This window comes from Paralichthys olivaceus, chromosome 12 (assembly GCF_024713975.1).
Source record: "Paralichthys olivaceus isolate ysfri-2021 chromosome 12, ASM2471397v2, whole genome shotgun sequence".
Lineage (NCBI taxonomy): Eukaryota > Metazoa > Chordata > Actinopteri > Pleuronectiformes > Paralichthyidae > Paralichthys > Paralichthys olivaceus.
In genome coordinates, this window is record NC_091104.1 from 9,873,438 (window position 1) to 9,895,391 (window position 21,954).

General features: G+C 42.8%; 1 protein-coding gene across 1 annotated transcript; it reads left to right on the forward strand.

Annotated features, from left to right (window-relative positions):
* Positions 1-235: 235 nt before the first annotated feature.
* Positions 236-6,824, forward strand: otomp (otolith matrix protein). The gene is made up of 9 exons (XM_020097966.2): positions 236-442; positions 562-698; positions 1,032-1,134; positions 1,286-1,471; positions 2,361-2,535; positions 3,183-3,250; positions 4,627-4,811; positions 5,125-5,296; positions 5,502-6,824. Exons 1-9 carry the CDS (start codon positions 352-354, stop codon positions 5,510-5,512), a joined length of 1,128 nt encoding a protein of 375 aa, XP_019953525.2. The 5' UTR covers positions 236-351; the 3' UTR covers positions 5,513-6,824.
* The last annotated feature ends 15,130 nt before the right edge of the window (positions 6,825-21,954 follow it).

Below are 21,954 nucleotides of genomic sequence, written 5' to 3' on the forward strand. Positions count from 1 at the left end.
GCCAGGTGACCTGAACTGCTCCAAGCCGACATGTGCCCACCACCGTCGTCTCCACTGGGGATAAGTCTCACTGGATAATTGGAGGGGGGAAATACTATACTGCTATCATGAGGGATTATCTACCGAGGACTTTGACTTAAGAGGTGGGGACGGAGGAATAATGTGATGTTTTCTTCTTTCTACATCCCCCCATTCCCCCATCACACCCTCTTCCGGTCCCTCTCTGTCTCTGGACCAGGTTATAAGAGAGGAAGGGGGCAAGTGTGTGACTTTTTTCAATGCAATCCACCGTCTCTTCATCTGTGTTGTGTTAGAGAGATTGTCCGAAGCAGATTTGCTACCAGAGCCAATATGGAGCGTCTAGAGAGACGTCTGCCTGTAGCTTTCCTCCTTATTCTGCCTCTACTGTGTGTCAGCGGTGTCACCAATCCAAAAACTACAGGTAGATTACATCTGTGATCATCTATGCATGTTCAACAGAGATGTTTCAAAAGGCAGGAGATGAGGAGCAGCTATTTAAAGTTTGCAGGTATGGGCTCTTACTTTTATTGTTTCCTTCAGTTTCCTGGTGTGTATTGTCTGATGCCGAGGAGCAGAAGTGTCTGGATTTGGCCGGGAACGCCACAGCTCGGAATATTAGAGGAACGTTGGAATGCGTCCGTGGCCTGAACAACAGAGATTGTATAGACAGAATCAAGGTAAGGAACAGTGAACTGTGGGAAAGGGGATCGTCCAGTCTGCTTTTCAGAATGTGATAATCACACTTATCAATTCCAAAGAATATGACATTATTTATTTTGGGGTTATCAGTTCCTTTTTCACACTTTTTAAAGATTACTTTGTTTCATTAGCTGGTGGCATTTTATTCTAACTGTACCCCCAAACCCCAAACCCTAGATATTCTGTGGTTTATTCTTACAGCAGATCCTGTAAGATACACATCATTTGAAATAATTTCAGCTCTGTGGAAGAGTTTCCCAAAGAAACCATTATTCCATTTGACACCGACATGATAAATGTGTTTTCCTCAGAATGGGACAGCGGACGCAGCCTCCATGTTTGCAGATGACATTTATGCTGCTGGCCTCTGCCATGGACTGGATCTGGCTGCAGGAGAGTCGCACAACGGAGTCAGTAAGTAAACAGTGAATCAGTTCAAAGAAGGACTTGATGCCCACACGTGTCAAAATGAACATGCGGATACCATGTATACTTGCACTGTGTGTGTTGTGTTTGAGGTTAAGTCTTCCTGATATGAGAAATGACTCCCACTTGTTTCCTCCAGACGGTATTAGTTACTACGTGGTGGCGATGGCTCGTCGCTCCTCATCAGACCTGTCCCTGCTCGAGATGCACGAACGCAGCTCCTGTCACCCCGGCATGCGAACCACAGTGGGATGGACTGTCCCTATTGGCTACCTGGTCAACACATCCCAGATCAGTGTAGGGGAGCAGTGCAACTTCCCCAGAGGTGAGACCGAGTTGGACGGAGGGGAAGAGAGATGTGTGAATGTAAGAGTATGTAATAGTGTGTAAGAGGGTGTGAGTGTGTGTGTGTGTGTGTGTGTGTGTGTGTGTGTGTCTGTGTCTGTGTGTGTGTCTGTGTGTGTCTGTGTGTGTGTGTCTTTGTGTGGATGGTATATGAGAGGTTCAAAAGGAGGAGGGGAGATTCAGTGAAGTGGAATGAAGAGGAGAAGGGATGGAGGAGAGTGGAGGTAAGGGGAGAAGAGTCGGTTTTAGAACAGAGCATCTTTCTCTCTCTCTCGATCAGTGTGTGTGTATGTGTGTATGTGTGTGTGTGTGTGTGTGTGTGTGTCGGTGTTCTTACCACAACGGATAAGTATTAGCTCTGTATCCTTGTCAATACTACAACAGTCCAAATGGAAGAAAATGTAATAACTTAACAAAGTTAACAAAATAAACAATATTACTTAAATTGATTGATTTTGACATGACATTAACCATCTGTAATTATTCTTGTGTTTACATATGATGTATTGTTAGGTGTACCTGGGTGATTATAAAATGAATGTATTATATATAAAAATGTATTATATATATTAGTATCATTACAATTGTATTGTACAATTGTGTATTTTACCAGCAGATAGACCCTGAAAGCTCAAATCCGAGTCTTAATTGTTCTTCCAACACATTTTTTGAATTGGCATAACACTTCAACAGCTGATTCACAACATTATTTTCCGGCTTATGCAAAAAATGTGGGTGTCTGGTAAACAGGTTCGAGTAATCTAAGTGCAAGAGAAGTTGGTCGTTTGACCCACTGGACGCCGTTCTCTCCTTTAATCCTTTACTTCCCTCCACTCGTCCTCTCACTCAGTCTCCTTGTTCTTCTCCAGCGGTCGGACACTTCTTTGGTTACAGCTGCGTGCCGGGTGCCAAAGACCCCCATCATGACCCCAGAGGCAACAACCCGAAGAACCTGTGCGAGGCTTGCATAGGAGACGAGAACGACAGACACATCTGCGCTGAGAGCCACAGAGAGAGACACTACGGAGAGGCGGGGGCGCTGAGGTACAACCCTGACACTAATAACCTGGGAAATAATACACTAATGGCACCCAGAGGAGGTGTAGCTGCTACGACCTCTGCCTGAGTGTCTGCCTCACTTTATTCTCTGCTGCCTATTCTGTCTCCATGAAGGAAACATAATGAGTAATCAGAGCTGTCTGAAATAAACTAATTGATGATGGTGATCAATAAGTCTGGCGAGTCCCATAGTGTCTGTAGAAGCTATATAATGTTACATGGTGGAAATAGACTCCTTTCATTAAACACGATCATAATAAGAGGACAACTTGAATGGTCACTTTCTGTGCTGCATCTGCATTTAATGTCCATTTCAATCATTACCTTAATTTTATAATTAAAGACAATGGTATGAATGTGTTCACTTATATATTACTGTGCAGTACTTCTCAGTATAATGGCCTTTAGCAAATCAGTAAGTGTGTCTGTGATGGGAATAAAATGGCCCGAGGAGCCGATTTAACAATTTCCTTAAGTGCCTCAATAGTCAGCAGAGAGTTTACTAATGTAAACAGAGTCGTGCTGTTTAAATAACACATTTCCGAGCACAGTTCCCCCATTAAGTCATGTTTTGATCCGTTTAAAGATTGAAAGTGTCTGATTTTTTTGTGTGTTTTGTGTTTTTATTTCAGATGTGTGGCTGAAAATCTCGGGGATGTGGCCTTTGTCAAACACACAACAGTCTTTGACAATTTGGATGGTCAGTGTTTGAATTATGATGCATTTGAGAGACTGCACCGGTAACTATACAAGGATATCATTTTAGATTTTAATTATTAATGATGAGGGTTACTTAAGGCCAGCAGAGTGCTAGTCCCTGACAAGACACAGGATGTCACTGTTCTACAATATTACTCATAAGAGTATCACAGTAGCCAATAGAGGGGAAAAAATGGGATAAAACATAATTGAGAAAGGCAGGCAGGGACAGGAAGGGACAGACTGACTGACATTTTTGTCCAGAAATGAAAAAGCCCTAATTACCTGTTTGGCTGCATCTGCTCCTCTGCTTTGGGCAACATCCAAAATGAATGGTGATCATTATCACGGTCACGCTGCACAGACTCCTCTGGTGCTGCCGAGAAGGAGCAGTTTGACGCCGGCTCAGCAAACACCGCCGCTGTTTAACGAAGCACACTTTCTCATATGGTTCAGAAATGTCTGGAGTCAGACCAATTAACGGAGGTCAAGAAAACACAGACGGTCCGTGCTGGTGTCTGACGGGGAGTAAGTAGCCTCGAGGTGGGCTACATTTAGGGGTTTGTTTTAACCTGGGGCCTACGTTTATAAAGTGTGGAAATAAATGGTCAACTTTTGGAATCCATCCAGTAGAGTTCCTCCGCCAGCAGCCGCAACAGGGAACAATGTAATCTCATGGGGCAACTGCGACAGTCCACAAAAGGTCCATTTAAATAAAAGGCTCCATTTTTATATTCTGGGTCTGACAACATTACATATGTCTCGCTGAGTCCTCAGGTTGAAAAATACCAGAATCCCCCTGAACAAAAGAAATTGATTTATTTGTCATCACAAGCAAAGAGCTACAGCAGTTCTTATAATCTGCTTCAATTCTGTATAAAAATGAAAACCACAAAATATAATCAACATATTCAGAATAAATATAGGGAAATAAAGTCCATATATTTAGTTTGATTCAAATTCAAAGACTTTGTGAAAAATGTAACGTCCTTGAATATGAGTTTTGGCTCAAGTGACAAGAAAACTGATACCACTCTCATGACAGTCCGTTCAATAGAACAGTAACCAGTTTTTGATTTGGTGCAGCGACTTTCTGGAGCCTGCAGCAAATATTCTAGGATTTCTCTGTGGCTGGTGCTGCTGATAAATCCCCATAAAAAAGCACAAGTTGTCACTTTTACACTTCATTTCTTGTGCAGGTAAAATTAAACAAGATATAGTGCTTTAAAGCTGCTGGTAGATGGATTATGTTACCTTTGGATGGAGCCAGACGAGCTGTTTACCCTTGCTTACAGTCTCTTGGCTGTTATTTCCCATAATGTTCACCTCCTTTAATTAAATTAAACTCTGACAGACTTTCCCTCCTCTGCTGCCCAGGTAAGAACCAGGAGTCCTGGGCTCTGGACCTGGAGCTGGAGGACCTGAAGCTGCTGTGCCCAGATGGGACCGAGGCAGGCCTGGATGAGCATGAACATTGCCACCTGGCAGCCGTCCCCGCTAACGCTGTGGTGGTGCGTGTGGAGGACAAGTGCCGCGTCTGGAAGTTCCTGGAACGTTTACAGGTGGGTGTACTGGAAATTGCATGTGTGTTTCTGTGTGTGTGTGATTCTTTTCCCAGTTATGTGTGTTTATGTCTTTTATCTCTGTGGAGTCTGTGTAGATCTCAGAACGCAGGTATCTACTAAACTCTTTCTTTCTGAGTTTGTGGGAGACGCCAGGATGGCTGATACGTCCTGAGCTGATCCCCTGGCTACACACACAGACACTTCCTCACATTTCCAAAGAACCCACACACGTGTATGCAGAGCACGCCAACGCACATCAATGCGTGCCCTCGTGCATAAAGTGCTGTCACACACTTTCTCTCGCCTGCAGAACGCGTTTGGCAACGCCACCAAGGGCTTCCGCCTGTTCAGCTCAGCGGGCTATGGCAAATCTGATCTGCTTTTCAGTGATGCCACCCACCACCTGCAGAGGGTTCTGGGTAGCTACTCCTCTTGGCTGGGCCCCACTTACACCACCATGCTGCAAGCCTTCGAGTGTGAGGGTAAGGGCTTGTCTGTCTGCCTCGGTGGTGTAAAAGTGTGGTTATGTGTTTTTATGTGGATCTGGTGACAGACAGACAGTAGCTGAGTGGCTGGAGGATTTCTCCTTTGTGTGTGTGTATGTGTGTGTGTGTGTGTGTGTGTGTGTGTGTGTGTGTGTGTGTGTCCACTGCAGCTGTTCTCATTATTGTACCTTCCCTCCAACAGGCTTCTGCTGATGGAACAGGAGGAAGACATCCAGTTCATCATCCCTCTGTCTCCATCCTCCCGTTCTGCCTTCCCTCCCTGCCATCTGCGTCTCTCCGTCTCGCCATCTCTCCTACTTTTGCTCAGCTTTTTTGTGTTTTGTTTTCTGCCTGTGTTTTGCCACCCATTCTCCATTTCTACATCCTCGTCCCCCTATAACCTGCTACGTCTTCTTATATGCAGGCCGGCAGGGTAGGACATCGTTCTGAGGGACTAATCGGCTAAGAAACAAATGTCCACTGAACATGATTAAAAGGACACTGGGGAGAAAGGGCGGGAAAAAGAATAGGATAATATCTGAAAACAATAGAAAAGAACACAACAGGTTAATGAGTTGTTGTAGTTTATATAATAGGCCTATTGACAGGCTTTTTTTCTGTGTACAACATTTTTAACAAGAGGATTTTTGATAATGTTTCTGGTGGGATTACACCACGAGGAAGAAAAGTGTCTCCCCCAAAAACTGTTGTATATTTACACACACACACACACACACACACACACACACACACACACACACACACACACACACATCCAGTTAATAGTTCCTACCCTGTACGTTTGCTGGGAGATTCTGTTCTTCTCAGCTTGATGCATCAGTACCAGCCTCCCCCCACCCTCCCCTCCTCCCACAGGGTCCGTCTCTGACACTGAACAACAGGGTGCTATTAAGTATGAGCTTAGAAGACTCAGTAACTCAGTAACTGTGTGTGTTTCACTGATCATCAGCCACTGGCATATTAAACTGTTTGTGTGTGAGAGAAAAATGTGTGTATATTTGTGTTTTATGTTCGTAAATGTGTGTGTGTGTGTGTGTGTTGACACGACTGCTGCTTTCCCATGGACTCGTATAGCTTTCAACTTTGGATCACTGCTTTCTCACCGGTCTGGTACGATGGACTGGACCGTGCCATGCTGTGCCAGCTCACAGTGTACCGTTACACTATACAGTGAGGAGAGAGGGGGATTAGAGCTCGGGTTGCCTCCAGTGACCTCGGAGTGAGACTTAATCGTTTTCTCACCTTTGATAACATTCAAAGTCACAAAATATGATCTCCCCAAAACCCTCTGACTCTCCTGCTTCTGTTTTTATCTACATAGCAACACATACAGGAATATATGTCATATACCCTATGTGGTTTATACTCTACATAGCGAGATGCTGATATGATAGCTGGTAAAAGTTACTAACAGAAGGGAGTTTGAGTCTGAGCTGTGCATCTTATCAAATAGTTGTGCATCTTCCGGTTGCTATTAATAAAGCATCACCTTCTTGTTTAAAAAGGCTTACTTGAAGAATCCTGTACTGTAAAACTCCATAACTATACTTCAACTCTTCACATTCTGCACCACGGGGAAAATAAATCGGTTAATCTGGTTTGAATCAAACTATAGTCAAACTGTGGCTTTTGACCGTCATCACACCGGAAGACGTCCAACCAGTTAGACAACAGCATTTATTTCAAAATCAATATTTTTTTAACTAAATCTGCTGTCTTAAAATGTTGTCACCTTTAATATCCTGACCACACCAGTTACCTCTCAGATCCTTTTCATGACAGAGCCTATATTAGTGAAGGGTAACAGCATGTACTATTTCCCCACTGGTTTCTACCATTGGTGCTGTTTGTTTCCACATCTTATAATATATATAATATATATATATAATACTCCTCGCTGCCTGAAATGTGTAGAGCTGCAATCCCTCTTCTTTTCAACCAATTAAACGAATGATGAAGAAAAAGAAAAAGAATCCTCTCTTCCTTTAGTTGACTTTTAATTATTATTATCATCACAGTAAGATACAGACTGTTTAGTCTATTTCTGTTGCCCACAAATGGAAGGAAAGAACAAGAGAGAGAATTAAGAAGAAGGGAAAAGGAAAAAAGGAGGTTTCCCAAACACAAAAACCAACATGCAGAGACTCAGGTGCTCACAAAGGTGGAGGGAAGCCCCCTCCTCGGAGGTGAATCAGGGTCATGCTGTTATCATCGGGGGTCATCAGAGAGACGGGCCTCTCCACAGCATGGACCAAATGCTCCTGCTGGCAGCACTTCACCTGATTCACAACATCAATCCTTCACAGAGAGTCTGCACTGGTGATGGAGGAGCTCCATTTAGCAGAGAGCAGATACTGTGGATTGAACTGCATTGCAGCAGAGCGCTGCAATCGCTCTCCATCCTCGGCTCGCTCTCTGGCCAGTTTTGCTGCACTGCACAAATAAAAACAATTAATTTGGCTCAAGCACAATCCTCTCGACCCCGAAGGTGTGGGTGCGATAGAGAGCAAAAGAGTGTCAATACCAGCAGAGGAAAGTCATTTCATCTGTGCTCTTGATACAAGCAGCATATAAACAGAACATGTGAGGAAAGATGGAGAAGCCACACTTCCCCTCAAATGACCTGAGAAATCTCTTTAAAAAAACTAAAACTAACAAGCATTGAACATGCATTCAAAATATGAGCCAACATTAAGAAAATACAGAAGAATTAGGATATTTTAAAATATAAAATTGTAAAAAAAAAAAAAAAAAAAAACTCTTATAAGGCAATACAACCATCACATATCAGCTAGTGTACAGACTGGTTAAGCTTCCCATCAGCAGCCCATATTCACAAATCACAGTTTGCCTCACAGGGCTTAAAAATCTAAGGTGGACATCCTCTGGCATTAACCCTCGACTGTAGGTTGAAGGAAAAACTTAATAAAAAAGAAGCTGCAAATTTCTCAGAGAGGCATTTGCAGCTTCTTCTCCTGTGCCAGGATGGACAACATTTACAACATGCAAAACACAAAAATCTACACAACATTCGTAAGAAAAGACAAGTGTCTAACATAAATGAAGATTAAATTATGATGATGATCACAATACACAAATAAAATGCCACTCAAAACACAGTGTAATATACATAATAATCAATACTTTCAATGTAGATATTTATACTATATACTTGTTATGGATTATTCTAGTGCTGTGGCGACGTAATGCATCAGTAAAAGTGTGATAATTGAGTCTATTTAAAACTAACAACGTGAAACCTGTTTGTACACAGAGCACGTTTGTGCACGGTGCTGTTTACACTGGCAGGAATTTAAAGGATGTGAATACTCCTTCCTCCCTCCTCTGTGGATGCCAGGATGCCTTTAAAAGTGTGTGAGGACTCGTGTTAGTGGAGTGAGTCCGTGCTGGCGCGTCATTTTTTACGCGTCTTTTTTTCTCGAGTGTCTTTATCTCCGCTGGCACGGGTGACGGCACGGACTGGAGACAATTTGACCGCGGGTTGCGAGGCGAGAGCGGCGGAGAAGTGAGGGGATGACAGTGATGGAGGGAGAGGAGAGGGAGGAGTGACAGGTAATCCATCAGAGGCGTTACTGTCATTATTCAATTACCACCCATCCTTAGCACTGCCTGCCTCACCCCGACACACACACACACACACACACACACACACACACACACACACACACACACACACACACACACACACTGGGAAGTTGGACTGAAGTCATGGATCCTCTTAGACAAGGTGGGTTTGTGCAGTGTGGGTGGTGAGCTGAGTCGGGACGCAGGGCCTGGCACCGGTTCCTTATATGCTTTTAGTGCAGCAGACCTTTAAATCTCCACTCCTTCCTCTCCCGTGTCCTCTACTCCCCTTCTCACCTCTCCCACCCTCATCTCTCTCTCTCTCTCTCTTTCTAACCCTATTCCTCTCACCTTCCCCTCCACTCTTCCTCTCCCTCTTCTCAGTTCACTCAGTCCCCTGAGCCCACAGCAGATAAGGTACATGGAGTATGATTAGACGCCAGTGACACCAGGCTTATCGCTCTGCTCCCATAACGCTCCCTAGATCACTTGCACAATAAAAGCCGAGCAACTGACACACACACACACACACACACACACACATACACACACACACACACACACACACACACACACACACACACACACACACACACACACACACACTGGGGCCCACGGGACTGGATATCACTTCAAAATATGTTTTGCGCTCAGTTTGTGTGACGGCGAATGTTGCGTGAGCATTTACGCACGAGCTGGGTGAAAAATGACCGCGAGCAGCAGATTGTGTGACGCAGCCGCGACGAGGACGTTTACGCACAGTTGTCTGTGTAATGTGTGTGTCGGTGAGCGTGAGTGTGACTTTGTGTGGTTCGTCATTGCGTGGAAGAGTTTGCGACAACAAGCACTAGATGGCACTGTCTCCTCAGCGGTGCGCAGCGCATCGATCATCGACTCCTCTCTTCTCATCACAACTCTGTTTCTGCATCCTCTCCTCTCCCCCTCCTCCTATTTAGCCTCTTCTCTTCTTTCATCCTTACCTTTTTCCCTATTCATTTCCTCCTCTGTACCTCTTTCCTCTTTCTCCTTCCCTCTCCTCCCCAATCTTCTGGTTTCTCCCACCTTGCTCCTCTCCTTACTTCCACGATCTGCACTTGCTTTTTTCACCTCTCATTTTCTCTGTTCTCGCCTTTAATCTCCAATTTTTCTTTTCCTTCCCCATTTTTGTCCCTCTTCCCATATGTCCTCTCCTCTCCTCTGCGGGACAATAGCTATGTAATGTTGCTAGGACATGCTCTCATTAATAACCTAAACTCTGAGTCTCCGCTAGTGGAGCGTGAATGGGGCGAATAGAGGGTGTTTCACTGTGTGTGTGTGTGTGTGTATGTATGTGTGTGTGTGTGCTTAGGTGTGTGTTTGTGGGCGTGTGTACCAAAGAGAGAGAAGACAGGCAGAATGAGAGAAAAAACAATGGGTGGGTGCGATGTACACATATCTTGTTGTTTCCTCACATCTTTTAATGGTGCTGGATCATCTCGCAGTCTGCTGGACCACTATATTGTATGTGTGTGTGCGCTGGAGGTGGGCGCGTGGATCCATGCCAGTCGTCCTTGAGTGTGACCCTGTTAGGGAACCTTGCCTTTGGGTATCCCATGGCCCAGTGCTCATTACAGCTGTAGGCACACATGCAGACACACACGGACACAAATGCACAGTTAGGCTGACACCCACTTGCAGGTATAGGTAGATTGCAAGTCCAGTTCTCAGTGTGAGTGTGAGTGTGAGTGTGTGTGTGTGTGTGTGTGTGTGTGTGTGTGTGTGTAAGCTCTCTACAGTATGTCCACTGTCCTATAAGGTCTTGGTAAGAGAGTAATTTGTGAGCAGCCCCTTCTGAAACTCATTAGGAGAAAGGGTGTTTTAAGTGTCACAGTTAAATGTGAAAGTTAAGGTAATGGCTGCAGTCAGGCAATTAGTGCTGACAGGGTAAGTAAAAGGAAGTAAGAGAGTGATTGTAAGTCAAACACGTATAACAAGGATGTGTGTGGGTGTGTCTGTGTATAGCACGTGTGTTAGATTTATTCGCCGTGTGCCACCTCGATCCTTTCCTGTGCTCCTTAATGAGCCGACAGGTGTAGGAGCCAGCAGGCTGGACACTGACGGATGCAGTGCTAATGCTCAGGCACACACACAGACACAGACACAGACACACACACACACGCACACGCACACACACACACGCACACACGCACGCACACACACACACACACAGACAGACACACAGACACACGCACCTGCACACGCACACACAGTTATGTCTCCATAACATTGACTTATATTGATATCCTGGAGACTTTAGCCTTAACCTAAACCTAGCCTGAACTTAAAGTGAAACTAAACCTAAACTTTACCTTGACTTAACCATAAAAGAGGATAGATTCAAGTCCCCACTACGTCAGCTATACCTGGATACACACACACACACACACACACACACACACACACACACACACTGGATGAGGCCCACGAAAAGTTGGCCAAACTGCAGCCCCCAGGAGAAAGCTACAGCGAAGGGGTCAAAGACACATGGCAAGAGGAGAATTGCCTAGAGGAGGGTGACTGCAATATAGAAACCCAGCAGCCTGAGGATTGTGAGGAGGAGATTGTTTGGGATGAAGAATCATGGCAGCCTAAGAATTGTCCAGAGCATAGCAAAACCCTCATCACCACAGAGATCACCAAGCAGAACCAGGAGACAGACCTCAACAGATATTACAAGGAGCTGCAGGAGGAGCTTAGAATCAACCAGCACAGGTTTGCCTTGGAGCTACAGGCTGCGAGGAGCACAAATGAGGCTCTCCAAGATGAAGTGGGGAAAGTAAAAGCTTCATACACTGAGCCTGAGAAAGCAAACAAGTCTCAAATTCAAACCTTCCAGGCTGAGCAGGATGCCCACCATCTACAGATGATGGAGAAGATGACATGTCTCCAGAAAATGCTGTTGAGGACAAAATTCTTCTGCAGAGAGAAGTGGAGGAGCTGACTCAACTAAATGCTCAGCTCTCACTGAAGAAGGAGAGAGAGAGAATAAAGATCACATAATCAACCAGCAGAGGTTGGCTGTGGAGCTGCTGGCAGGGAAGAGCACAAATGAGGCTCTCCAACATGAACTGGAGAAAATAAGAGTTTTATACAATGACATCCGTCAAAGGTGTGAAGCTGACACCATCAGATCCAGGCAGCTGGCCACCCACCTGAATGCAGAGCTTGAGAAAGCAGACAAGTCTCAGGTGCAAACGGAGGGACAGGTCGGAGCAGAGGAGGGGGAGGAGAAGCAGGAGAAGAAGCCTGTGGACAAACCTGCAGATAAAACTGTACACAATAACCACCAGGAGACCCCCCCTGATGTTCTCCCTGCTTCAGAACCTGTGGAGACAGAGGCATCTGAGGAGAAGCCCAAAAAGAAGAAGAAAGTCTGAGAAAGAAGAAGAGGAACAAGCAATAGGACGCTGCACTAAACAAGTTATTCACACCTGACAGTTGTTCACCTGTGCTCCTCCTGCATGAAATCAAGTCTGAGAGGTGGAATTTAAAATGTTATGTTATGTATATATGTGATTTAATGAATATAATGTATACATATGTTATATGATAATAAATATATATACAAAATGCAATACAATGATCTCATGCATATATTGCTTCATTTAGCAATTCATTTTACAGTCAGGTTTTTAACCTAACCTTACATTAACATAAACCTGAACCTCAACCCAACCTCACCTACAACATACCTAAACCTAAAGCTAATTATAACCCTAACTACTACTTGCTTAATGCTAACCTTTAACTTCACCTTATATAACCTCAAAATAATGCAAAACCTTAAAACACATAAATGGTCTTGCATTTTTTCCTCATATTGAAGACAAGTCCCCATAATGCTGCTGTACAGAGAGGTCTAGGTCCTCACAAAAGCAGCAATACCTGGACTACACACACAAAAGCAGTGGTAATGCATTGTACAATAAGTGTTGTCTAACCTCAGCAGTGCACTCAGCTTTGGCAGAAACAGAGAAGAAGAGGAGGAGGAGGAGGAGGAGGAGGAGGAGGAAGAGAGAGGGTGATTAAATAGTCTAGTTAGTCCACAGAGTGGTTTAGAACATTTAGAGCTGGGCCATTCATCAGTATAACACACACACACACACACACTACATATACATGCATCCACTCATATTGATTGCAAAAGTTAAAAATGTCTCTACTTGAGCTGGTGAATTCTCACAGGATAACCACACACAAACAGACACAAATTACCCCAAAACTCCCACATGTGCGCACACACACACACACACACACGCACACACACACACACACACACTCCTCCACTTTCTATCAAACAGATTAATTTTCCTTCACTTGCCCATCGTGTCATAAGTGTGAGCATTGGCTCATTAAAACCCCTCAAACTCCCTCCCACACATCTCCCTCTCTCTCTCTCTCCCTTGCTGACTCTCTCTCATAAATGGACAGAACTCCTCACGTCTACAGAGGTGGAGGATATAGATTGAGTGAAAAAAATAGAAAAGAAAACACACACACACACACAAAACAGCCCGGGAGGATAAGGAGGTAAAGCAGGTGGGCTGTCAAACAAGAGAAGACGAGCAAAAGGAAAAAAAAAAAAAACAGGTGGATTGTCAGAGAATAAGCAGACGAAAATGAGGAAGGAGTTGGGAGGATTTCTACAAATAGGATGAAGCATGAGCAGCACAGGGGGAAGGACTAACAGTCACAAAAAGGGAGGATAAACAGCCAGGATGTTTAATAACAAAGGACAGAGGATAGAGCTAAAACAAGGACAAAATGAGGGAGGAGAAGGAAGTGAGGATGCCCAGTATGGGAAAGAATGGAAGAGGAACAAGAGACAAGAAAGCAGGAGAAGATGAAAAGCAAAGGAGGCCGACACGATGGTGAATAAAAGGGTAATGAGGTTACAGAGGAAGACAATGAAAAGATATATAGGAGGAAAAATTAGGTATTTAATGGGCGATTAGTAAATGGGATGAACAGGGAGGTAAAGGAGAGGAGACAAGGACATCATCCGAAAGAGACAACAGTGGGGAGGGAAGAAGCGAGGGAGGGGAACAATGGCAATTTCTCCTTCTGCTCTCAGTAATTCCCTGATATGAAGTCCCTTGTTATCAGTGTTTAGTTTTAATCTTCAGCGCAACAGTCTTTTTCATTATTAGGATAATGGTGGTTATTACCTCTTCATTGCCGGGAATATTGTGATGGATGTGTTCTAATCAGGCCTGGCATTAATACGATCAGCGCGGACATTAGCACAGTCAGTCGGCACGCCGCAGATAATAAGTCATGATTGTTGTGATTGGGTCCCAACACCACGCCAGCTGGTGCTGCCTTTAAGGACCATTAGTGACGGGGAAAAGGAGTGAGGAAGAAGGAGGAAGGAAGCGGAGATGGAGCGGATGGTGGAAGAGGAAGTGATAGAAGGAAGAGAGGAGGAGGCAGAGATGGGACAGATGGTGGAAGAGGAAGGGATAGAAAGAAGGAAGGACAGAAGGAAGGAAGAGGCATAGATGGGGCGGATGGTGGAAGAGGAAGTGACAAAAGGAAGGAAGGATGGAAGAGGAAGAGGCATAAAAGGAAGATGGGGACAGAAAACAACTTTAGGCTGCTTTCACAGAGCAGTTAGGATTACATTTCTGGACTGTTACGCTGCATAAATGCGGTTAATTCAAGCAGGTGGTAAAAATGAGACTGGAACTAAAAAAAAACTAGAAAATACGACTAGACGCCCGAAAGTGCCGGTTGGATCTCGTCCAGGAGAAAGAACAAGGTGCAGCTTATTTTGGGTGACACCCCCACAAGGTCCCATGGGTTCAAGAAAGAAAAAACCTAATTTTGTCTCAAGTTATTCATACAGTTCTGAAAGAGTGAATGGACAGCTGAGACAGGTCTCTGGACTCACCAAGAACCAGTTTGCCTTATTTCCCTTCAGTCTTTTTCCTTTTCCCTCTTGACTCCACACTAAAACCACGAGGTGGACTCCATGGAGCCACTGGGTATGAGTTCTCCAGCAACTTCCTGTGACTTTGGAAATATATTTTTTATTTTTATACCTTCAGCACAGAGTTTGTATCTTTTGGCAGGACCTCGCAGTGTTTAGGTCTTCCCTTCCTTGTTGAGAGAACTGTGTCCAAGACATATGCCAGAGCGATCCATGGTCACCCATCTGTGTTCAGTTGAGTTAAAACCTGGTGACTGGGTTCATCAAACCATTTGCTGACTCCGCATGGTCTCTGTGGATGCACCAATGTTTGTAATGTTCCTCTGCTCAGTTATTCAAGTTCTTCTCTTTAATTTCTCACCCATCTGCACACCTGAGAGTCAGCAACTACTCATGCTTGGAAGGTCGAGTATAACAAGGACATACTCGTGTATAATGTTCTTCATTGATATGAAAATCAGATGAGGTAAATTACAGCAAAAAAAAGTCCTTCATGCTTTGTTTGAATTACAAAAACATGAAGCTGTTCTGAATCCTCAGCTGTAACTACACAGGTCCGTTGAAGTAATGGCCACACTTTGTGCAGATTTCTTTGAGGATTTATTTTTGCCTTTCTCTTTTTTCCCAGGAGACATCACGAAAACAACAATCAAAGTAAAGACATACAAGTGTTAAAGTATTCATCGCCCAATCTTCTCCCCAGCTAGTGTCCACAGATAAACACTTCAGCACAACAGAAAAGAATATAAATCCAGTCTATCAGAATTTATAAGGACATGACAGTGTCTCAAACACCCCCTGGTGGCTGTCTGCAGTGTAGGTCTTGCCTCCTCTGTTAGTTGATGGGCCAAACTTAAATGTCAAAGTACATGTCAAATAATTTTCTTCCAAAGAGGGTTTCTGTTATTTTTTGGTAGTTCTCATCACAGTGATGTATGTCCAAGTGCTCTCCTTTCTTGTTTGTTTTGAATTATTTATTTGATCGAATACAAAACTGCGTGAAACGTCATGATTGACAGCTGAGACCGACTACCACGGCTCTATCCCCCCATTGCTACTGGGAAGATGCTGATTTCAAATGATGTTCATATCTATGATATTTCCTTGATGGTGCAAGGAGGGGGAGATTCATCTTTATATTCAGTCTATGATGCTGACACATAATTCCTCAGTCCAGCAGTCCAATGTGACCCATTTACATTCTTTATGAAAATAAAATCCCAAATTAAGCATCAACATTGTAACAAAACATTTTTAGTCAATATATATATTTTTTTAAAGTTACCTTAGCAACATCTTATCTATTATATTTTTAATTACTTAATTCATCACAATTCTACCTGCTTTTTAAGGCTGTATCAACTCAAATAACTATGAATTCATGACAAATGATAAAATAAACATCCCATTGAAACCGTCATAGACAGTTACACCAGAATGACCTAAATCTGCAAACTTGCACAAAGGCAGATTAGCAAAACTGCTCAGTTAATGTGAACTATGTGTGACCTCTGTTTACAAGCCCTGGTTCATTTGTAATTGCTCAGCATTAGCATAAAGGGACCAATTACATAAGTGCAACAAAGCAAACTTTTAAAATCTGGTTTAAAACAAAGAAAAACAAACCTTTTCGTGAGCCTGTGCCAAATTGGTTGGCAAAAACGATTGTGGACTTTGTTTTGCTGCCAAGCTAATCTATCACTGCTCCACATCTACACAGAGAAAAGTGGTGTGTGCAAAAACAAGAATGAACCTTCGCAGGAACAGACCCGAAGAGAAACACACCCAAGAACATTCACTCTCCCCTATACTGCTGCGGCCCCCCTGCTGTGGGATACGACGCTGAACTAGCTCCTATCGAACATCTCTGTGATGCGGGACTATGTTGCATGTGAGAAATGGGGCAGAACGAACAACTGGGTAGAAGCGGTCTCACACAACCGGCATTAATATTATATCAGACCACATCACCAAAGGACCAGGATCAGTGTTGCTCACACTCACTCTCGTAGATGACTGTTACACAGAAAGTGGAGCAGTCCTTATGAATATTATACACCTCTCTGTGTTAAAAGCTTTCTATCTGCGTGACATCGCTGGCTAACTGCTCCACAGCTGTCAGACCAGTGTTGGTGAGTGAACGAGAAGGTGTAGGAGTAAAGGGTGTAGCTGTGAATGAATGTGTGTGTGTGTGTGTGTCTGTGTATGTGTGATATACTGGAGGGGGGAGGGTTTAGTTTCTGTGTATCTTGTCATTATCAGACAGACAGCTGAAGGGCCAGTGTGACCAGAGAGACTTCTGATGTGTGAGCTCTTGTATAGATATATTTGTGAGGACCATTTTGAGACAATTTATGGAGTGAGGACATCTTGGAAAAGTGAGGACATGGTGGCTGGTCCTCACTTTCTGACCCACTTCTAATGGGCTGTTTCACGGTTATGTGTGTGTGTGTGTGTAACAGAGACAGGACGTGTCCTAGCATGAATATCTCATATCCTCTTCATTCAAAAAATATGTGTGATTATTAAGTCATTGCTGTGTCCCATATAGACATTGTTGGCAGATGTGTGCAAAAAGCATGTCAGTGTTGTGTGTTATATGTTGAGCAGGTGCGGGATGCAGCTATACATCAACCCTGTCTCCAAGAAGTTCTGTGTATTTACTAAAAACCTCTTTTCTCATTTGAAAAAATGTAATTTCTGTCTTGATAATAAAACCACAGTGTTTTTTGTACTAAATTAACATAATATGATTATAGAGAGACGGGTGGGGTTGACGGTTGGACAAAATGTCTTCCACACTCTGTTAAATGGGGTAATTTTCTTTCTTGCCGAGAGAGATGTAAAGGTTTATGCCACTATTGTGTCTGTTTGTATGAAGGAAGGACCAGAAGCTGTAGGTCTATATAAAGATGGACGACATGAGAGCGCCCCTAAAGTCAAAGCCCATGTTGGAAGTTTAAGAAAACCAAGATCTGATTCATTAACCTCAGGAAGGTTTTGCCCATAAGAAAAGTTTTTTTATATACTTTACCTGCCACTAGTGGATACTTTGTCAACATATTTCAGATATAATTAACATTTCACAACTTGGCACAACATTTCCCACATCCCAGTGTTCTGAGCAAAACATTTTTATTTGCTGTTGCAAATCAGTTTTCCTCTGTATCAACGTCATTCGCAGAAGACAGGATTGGACAACAAGTCTTCCAAATGTTATTGTCCTCCAGAAAAACTGCCAGGACAAAATTGTTTGTCCTTGTCTTCCAAAATAAAGGTTTTAAAACTAAAAGAGTTGCCTCACTGCAAACCACTGTGGTTAGTTCTGATTGGGTTTAGGCAGAAAATAACAATCTGACTGTTGGAAGCAAATGGGAAGTGAACAGCTCTTACAGCTGCTAGAAAGCTTTGTCACTTTCACATTTTTGTGATTTGGGAATTCTCAGAAACAGTTGATGTCATTTTTCTCGCAACGCACACACACACACACACACACAGAGAGCTCTGGCTATAACCCCAACCATTTACCTTTTACCCTTAAAATCAGCTTTTTGCTAATGAGGTCTGGAGTCCTCAGAGGTGACTTTCTCCCTCTCTGCTCCTCACCTGCCCTTGGCACCTCTCCTCTGAGGCCTCTGAAGGCAGCTGGCCGCCGGAGCAGGTCTGTGCTCTATTAAAACCAGACCTCATCTCATCTGCCATCTACTCCACTGTAAATACACTCTGTATGTTCACACTGTGCTCTGCCCCCTTGAGTGCTTCGACCTGCCGTCCTGTGGACTGGCAGCGAAGCATATATTAGGTTCTTCAAGGCTGAGTATCCTTGAACCATTATAAAGTGCCTTTTTAGTGCTTCCTGCGCATATATCCAGCATCAGTTCACTGAAGGAAAATGTGGATATAAAGAAGTTTTTGCTCTTTATTAAACCACTCTTTAATAGCGTGGAAGACATCTAATTCACAGTTAAATGGATTCTCACAACAATATATTGGCTTAATTGTATAAACACCAGCAGTACGTTTCTTCCACTGCTTTTTAATTTTCGAAAGACAAAAATTAACCTTCAGGATAATGTTCCCCGCATTCAACAGACTTTTCACTGATTCTTATTCTCCATTAGCCTTTCTAGTGTTAAAAATCACATCCTAAATCTCTCAAGATTATGTTTGTTTCTCTCAGTATAGCTCCACAATCTTACACCAGCGTTAAATCTATTTTATGTTACACCCCATGAATCTGTTTACAAGAATGTGTGACCCAACAAAAGGATGCATCATTTTCATTGTGGGACTGTGGAGAGAATATACAAGAAAGTCACACACTGTACATTAAAAATTATTTTATAGCGTATCGGTCAGATTATATATTGTCTAATAAAGTGCAAACACACACAAAGATTTAAGGAGGTGTCATTTTCAGAGCAAGAAAAAGTCTGGTTTCATGTACTGTGTGGTTTTCATTACAGCATGTGTTCATCACATAAATGTGTACATCTGTGACGGAATGAGACGGAAAGTAATGTGTTGACCTTGGATCAACAAGGACAGATTAAGCTGAGCAATAATAAAAAACAAAAAAGAAAGGAAAGGTCATGATGGGATAAATGCTTCTGTTCACCAAATGCCTCATTTTGTGATGCTGAGAAACAATAATTAAATTATTTTTTTCACATGGCGAGCTCAGTGTTTTGGTGCACCACTTGACTGACACATCTCAACATGACATTCATTGAGCCTTTAGAAAGATTATTAATTGTTCTGCTCAAACCTCCAACCTTTCACTTTTGTGATTGTGAGTGAAATGTCTCCTCAACTGAGACATTTGGTCTTGAATATTCACGTCACTCTCAGAGTAGATTGTGACCACATGGGTGACACACCGACCTTTAACCAAACACCATCATCACGCCAAAGTTTTAATTTGCTCAGTACTTTAGATTATGACTAAATACCCATAAAGCTATGGTATTCCCATGAGTCTCCGCTGAACGTTGTTTATTTTGCGGTTAGCTTAGCTCATCACTTAGCTCAAAGATCAGTACAAACAGAACATTTCTGATGTGGGGAGAACTTCCACGCTCACAAGCTTTGGGCTGGTGACGTAGTCCAGAATTCATTTTCTTAATGTTACAGATACAAGAGCTGGAAACAATAACCATAGACTTTCATTAGATTATCATTTTGATTGTAGTGAAATACCTTTCTGTATGTTTGTGTGATGTCACGCACCACAAGACCCACTTCATTATTTAGTTTCATGCCATGTTATATGGAATATAATAATTGACACCACCATTAGCGGTTATATGTTTTAGTACATTATGTAGTAGGTTTTTCTTCCTTTCTTAAATCAATTTTTTTTTCTCGTGTTTCACATTTCAGCTTTTAGTCGTCATGAACAGCGAGAGCCACAAACAGCTTTTCCCAAACATCTGTTAAAGGTTACGTACTAATAAGAGGCTCTCAGTGGCAGGAGCTGCTGTTGTTTAACAAACAGGTGTGCAGGAGGGCGAGGGGCCGGGAGTTTATTGGGGAATGTCGGTTTAACAAAACGAAAAAAAGAAACGGAAAAACAAATCGCACTCTATTTAAATAAATGAACAAAAGTGGAACCTTGAGAATTCTAGCTCACAGTGTGATTTACATTTTAAAGGACACATTTAATAGAAATGTTGCCCTGTGAGGAACAGTAGCCTATTGTGTCCTTGAACAACAGTAAAACAGGTAGAATGCATCTACCTGCCTGAGTTTTAATAAAGTCATTCACACAAGACCATATTAAAATAAAAAACATGTTTTTTTTCTTCCATGGGAGGAGAATCAATATAAATTTTCCTTTAAATTGTGGCATTGGACATTTGCTTCTCTTTAATCTTCTCCATCAGCAGGAGAAATTACAGCATCATATTGAAGTGAAGGGGAGAGTGCTTCGGAGAGGTTCACAGACTAATCTTATTTTACTGGGGGACATAAATCCCTGAGGTCTGCGGCCGCTCCTGGACTCATTCCCCGCAGTTTTAAAGGTTAAGAGCCTCCTATAAATAAGCAGAAAACCGCATTAAGTTTCTGATCAAGATGAAGATACGCGAGACCCTTGAGCACTGTAAGAATGTGTCACGTTGCATAAATTCCCCGACTTAATTGACAGCGATTACTTCCTAATTAGACCACGGAGGCAAAAGAGGCACGATGAGGGTGAACCATTTCTGTCAGCTCTAACTCAGCTGTGTCGTCGCGTCGCTCCGAGGTGTAACCTACTTGTGTCAGGGACTGAACCGTTTGATTTGGTGTAAATGTGTGCAAACAAAGCAAAACAGGTAACAGTTACACAGTTTTGCTTCATTAAAGCTCTGCATAAGTTTTTTTGTATGTGATTACAGCATCTTTTAAATGTTCTTTGTTTGTTTGTAGGAAAAAGAAATCAAAGGGTAATCTGTGCAACAAGCATTCAGCACATTCATTGCAATATCCCCGGGTTAAATCTGTGGGTGTGGGAAGTGAGGGGGTGGTGGTGCTTTCGCTTCTACTCATAGTAATAGAAGATAACTCAATCTGTCAACTGTACATACGTCATAAAAATCTTTACTACAAAATCTTTACTCAACTTGATGATTCTTTGATTATTAGGCAGATAAATCCACAGAAGCATGATACATGTAGCTAGAAAGTTTTACAAGCAGACTGTAGTTTATTGCCTTTAATATGACCAGTTGCTCCAAATAATGTTTAACGGAGGCTGTCCGTCATGATGCTGGTAAAAATTGTCAAATGTCAGTGACTGAAAAATTGTAATACTTTTTTCATACCAGTTTGTGAAAAGGGTTGAAATGCATGTGAAAACGAGGTACTCCTGTATGTCTTTTTATTGCAAGATTATCCAAACTGAGGCTGGTAACATTTGCATATAAATACCATTTGACCCTGTGTTTACTTTGTTTTCCACACACAGATGAAAATGAAAAGACTGCATCAATCATTTTGATGAGAAGACAAAAGAGCAGCTACACTGCAAAAAAACCCAAACTCTTGAGATGATATATGTAAAATATCTTAAATCTGATTTTTATGTATTTTAAGA

What these genes read in the sequence shown, in the direction of transcription:
- otomp (XM_020097966.2), top strand. Translation starts at nt 352, where the DNA reads ATGGAGCGTCTAGAGAGACGTCTGCCTGTAGCTTTCCTCCTTATTCTG. An exon ending in AGAGTCGCACAACGGAGTCA is followed by an intron (nt 1,135 to 1,285) that starts GTAAGTAAACAG and finishes TGTTTCCTCCAG; the next exon opens with ACGGTATTAGTTACTACGTG. An exon ending in GCAGTGCAACTTCCCCAGAG is followed by an intron (nt 1,472 to 2,360) that starts GTGAGACCGAGT and finishes GTTCTTCTCCAG; the next exon opens with CGGTCGGACACTTCTTTGGT.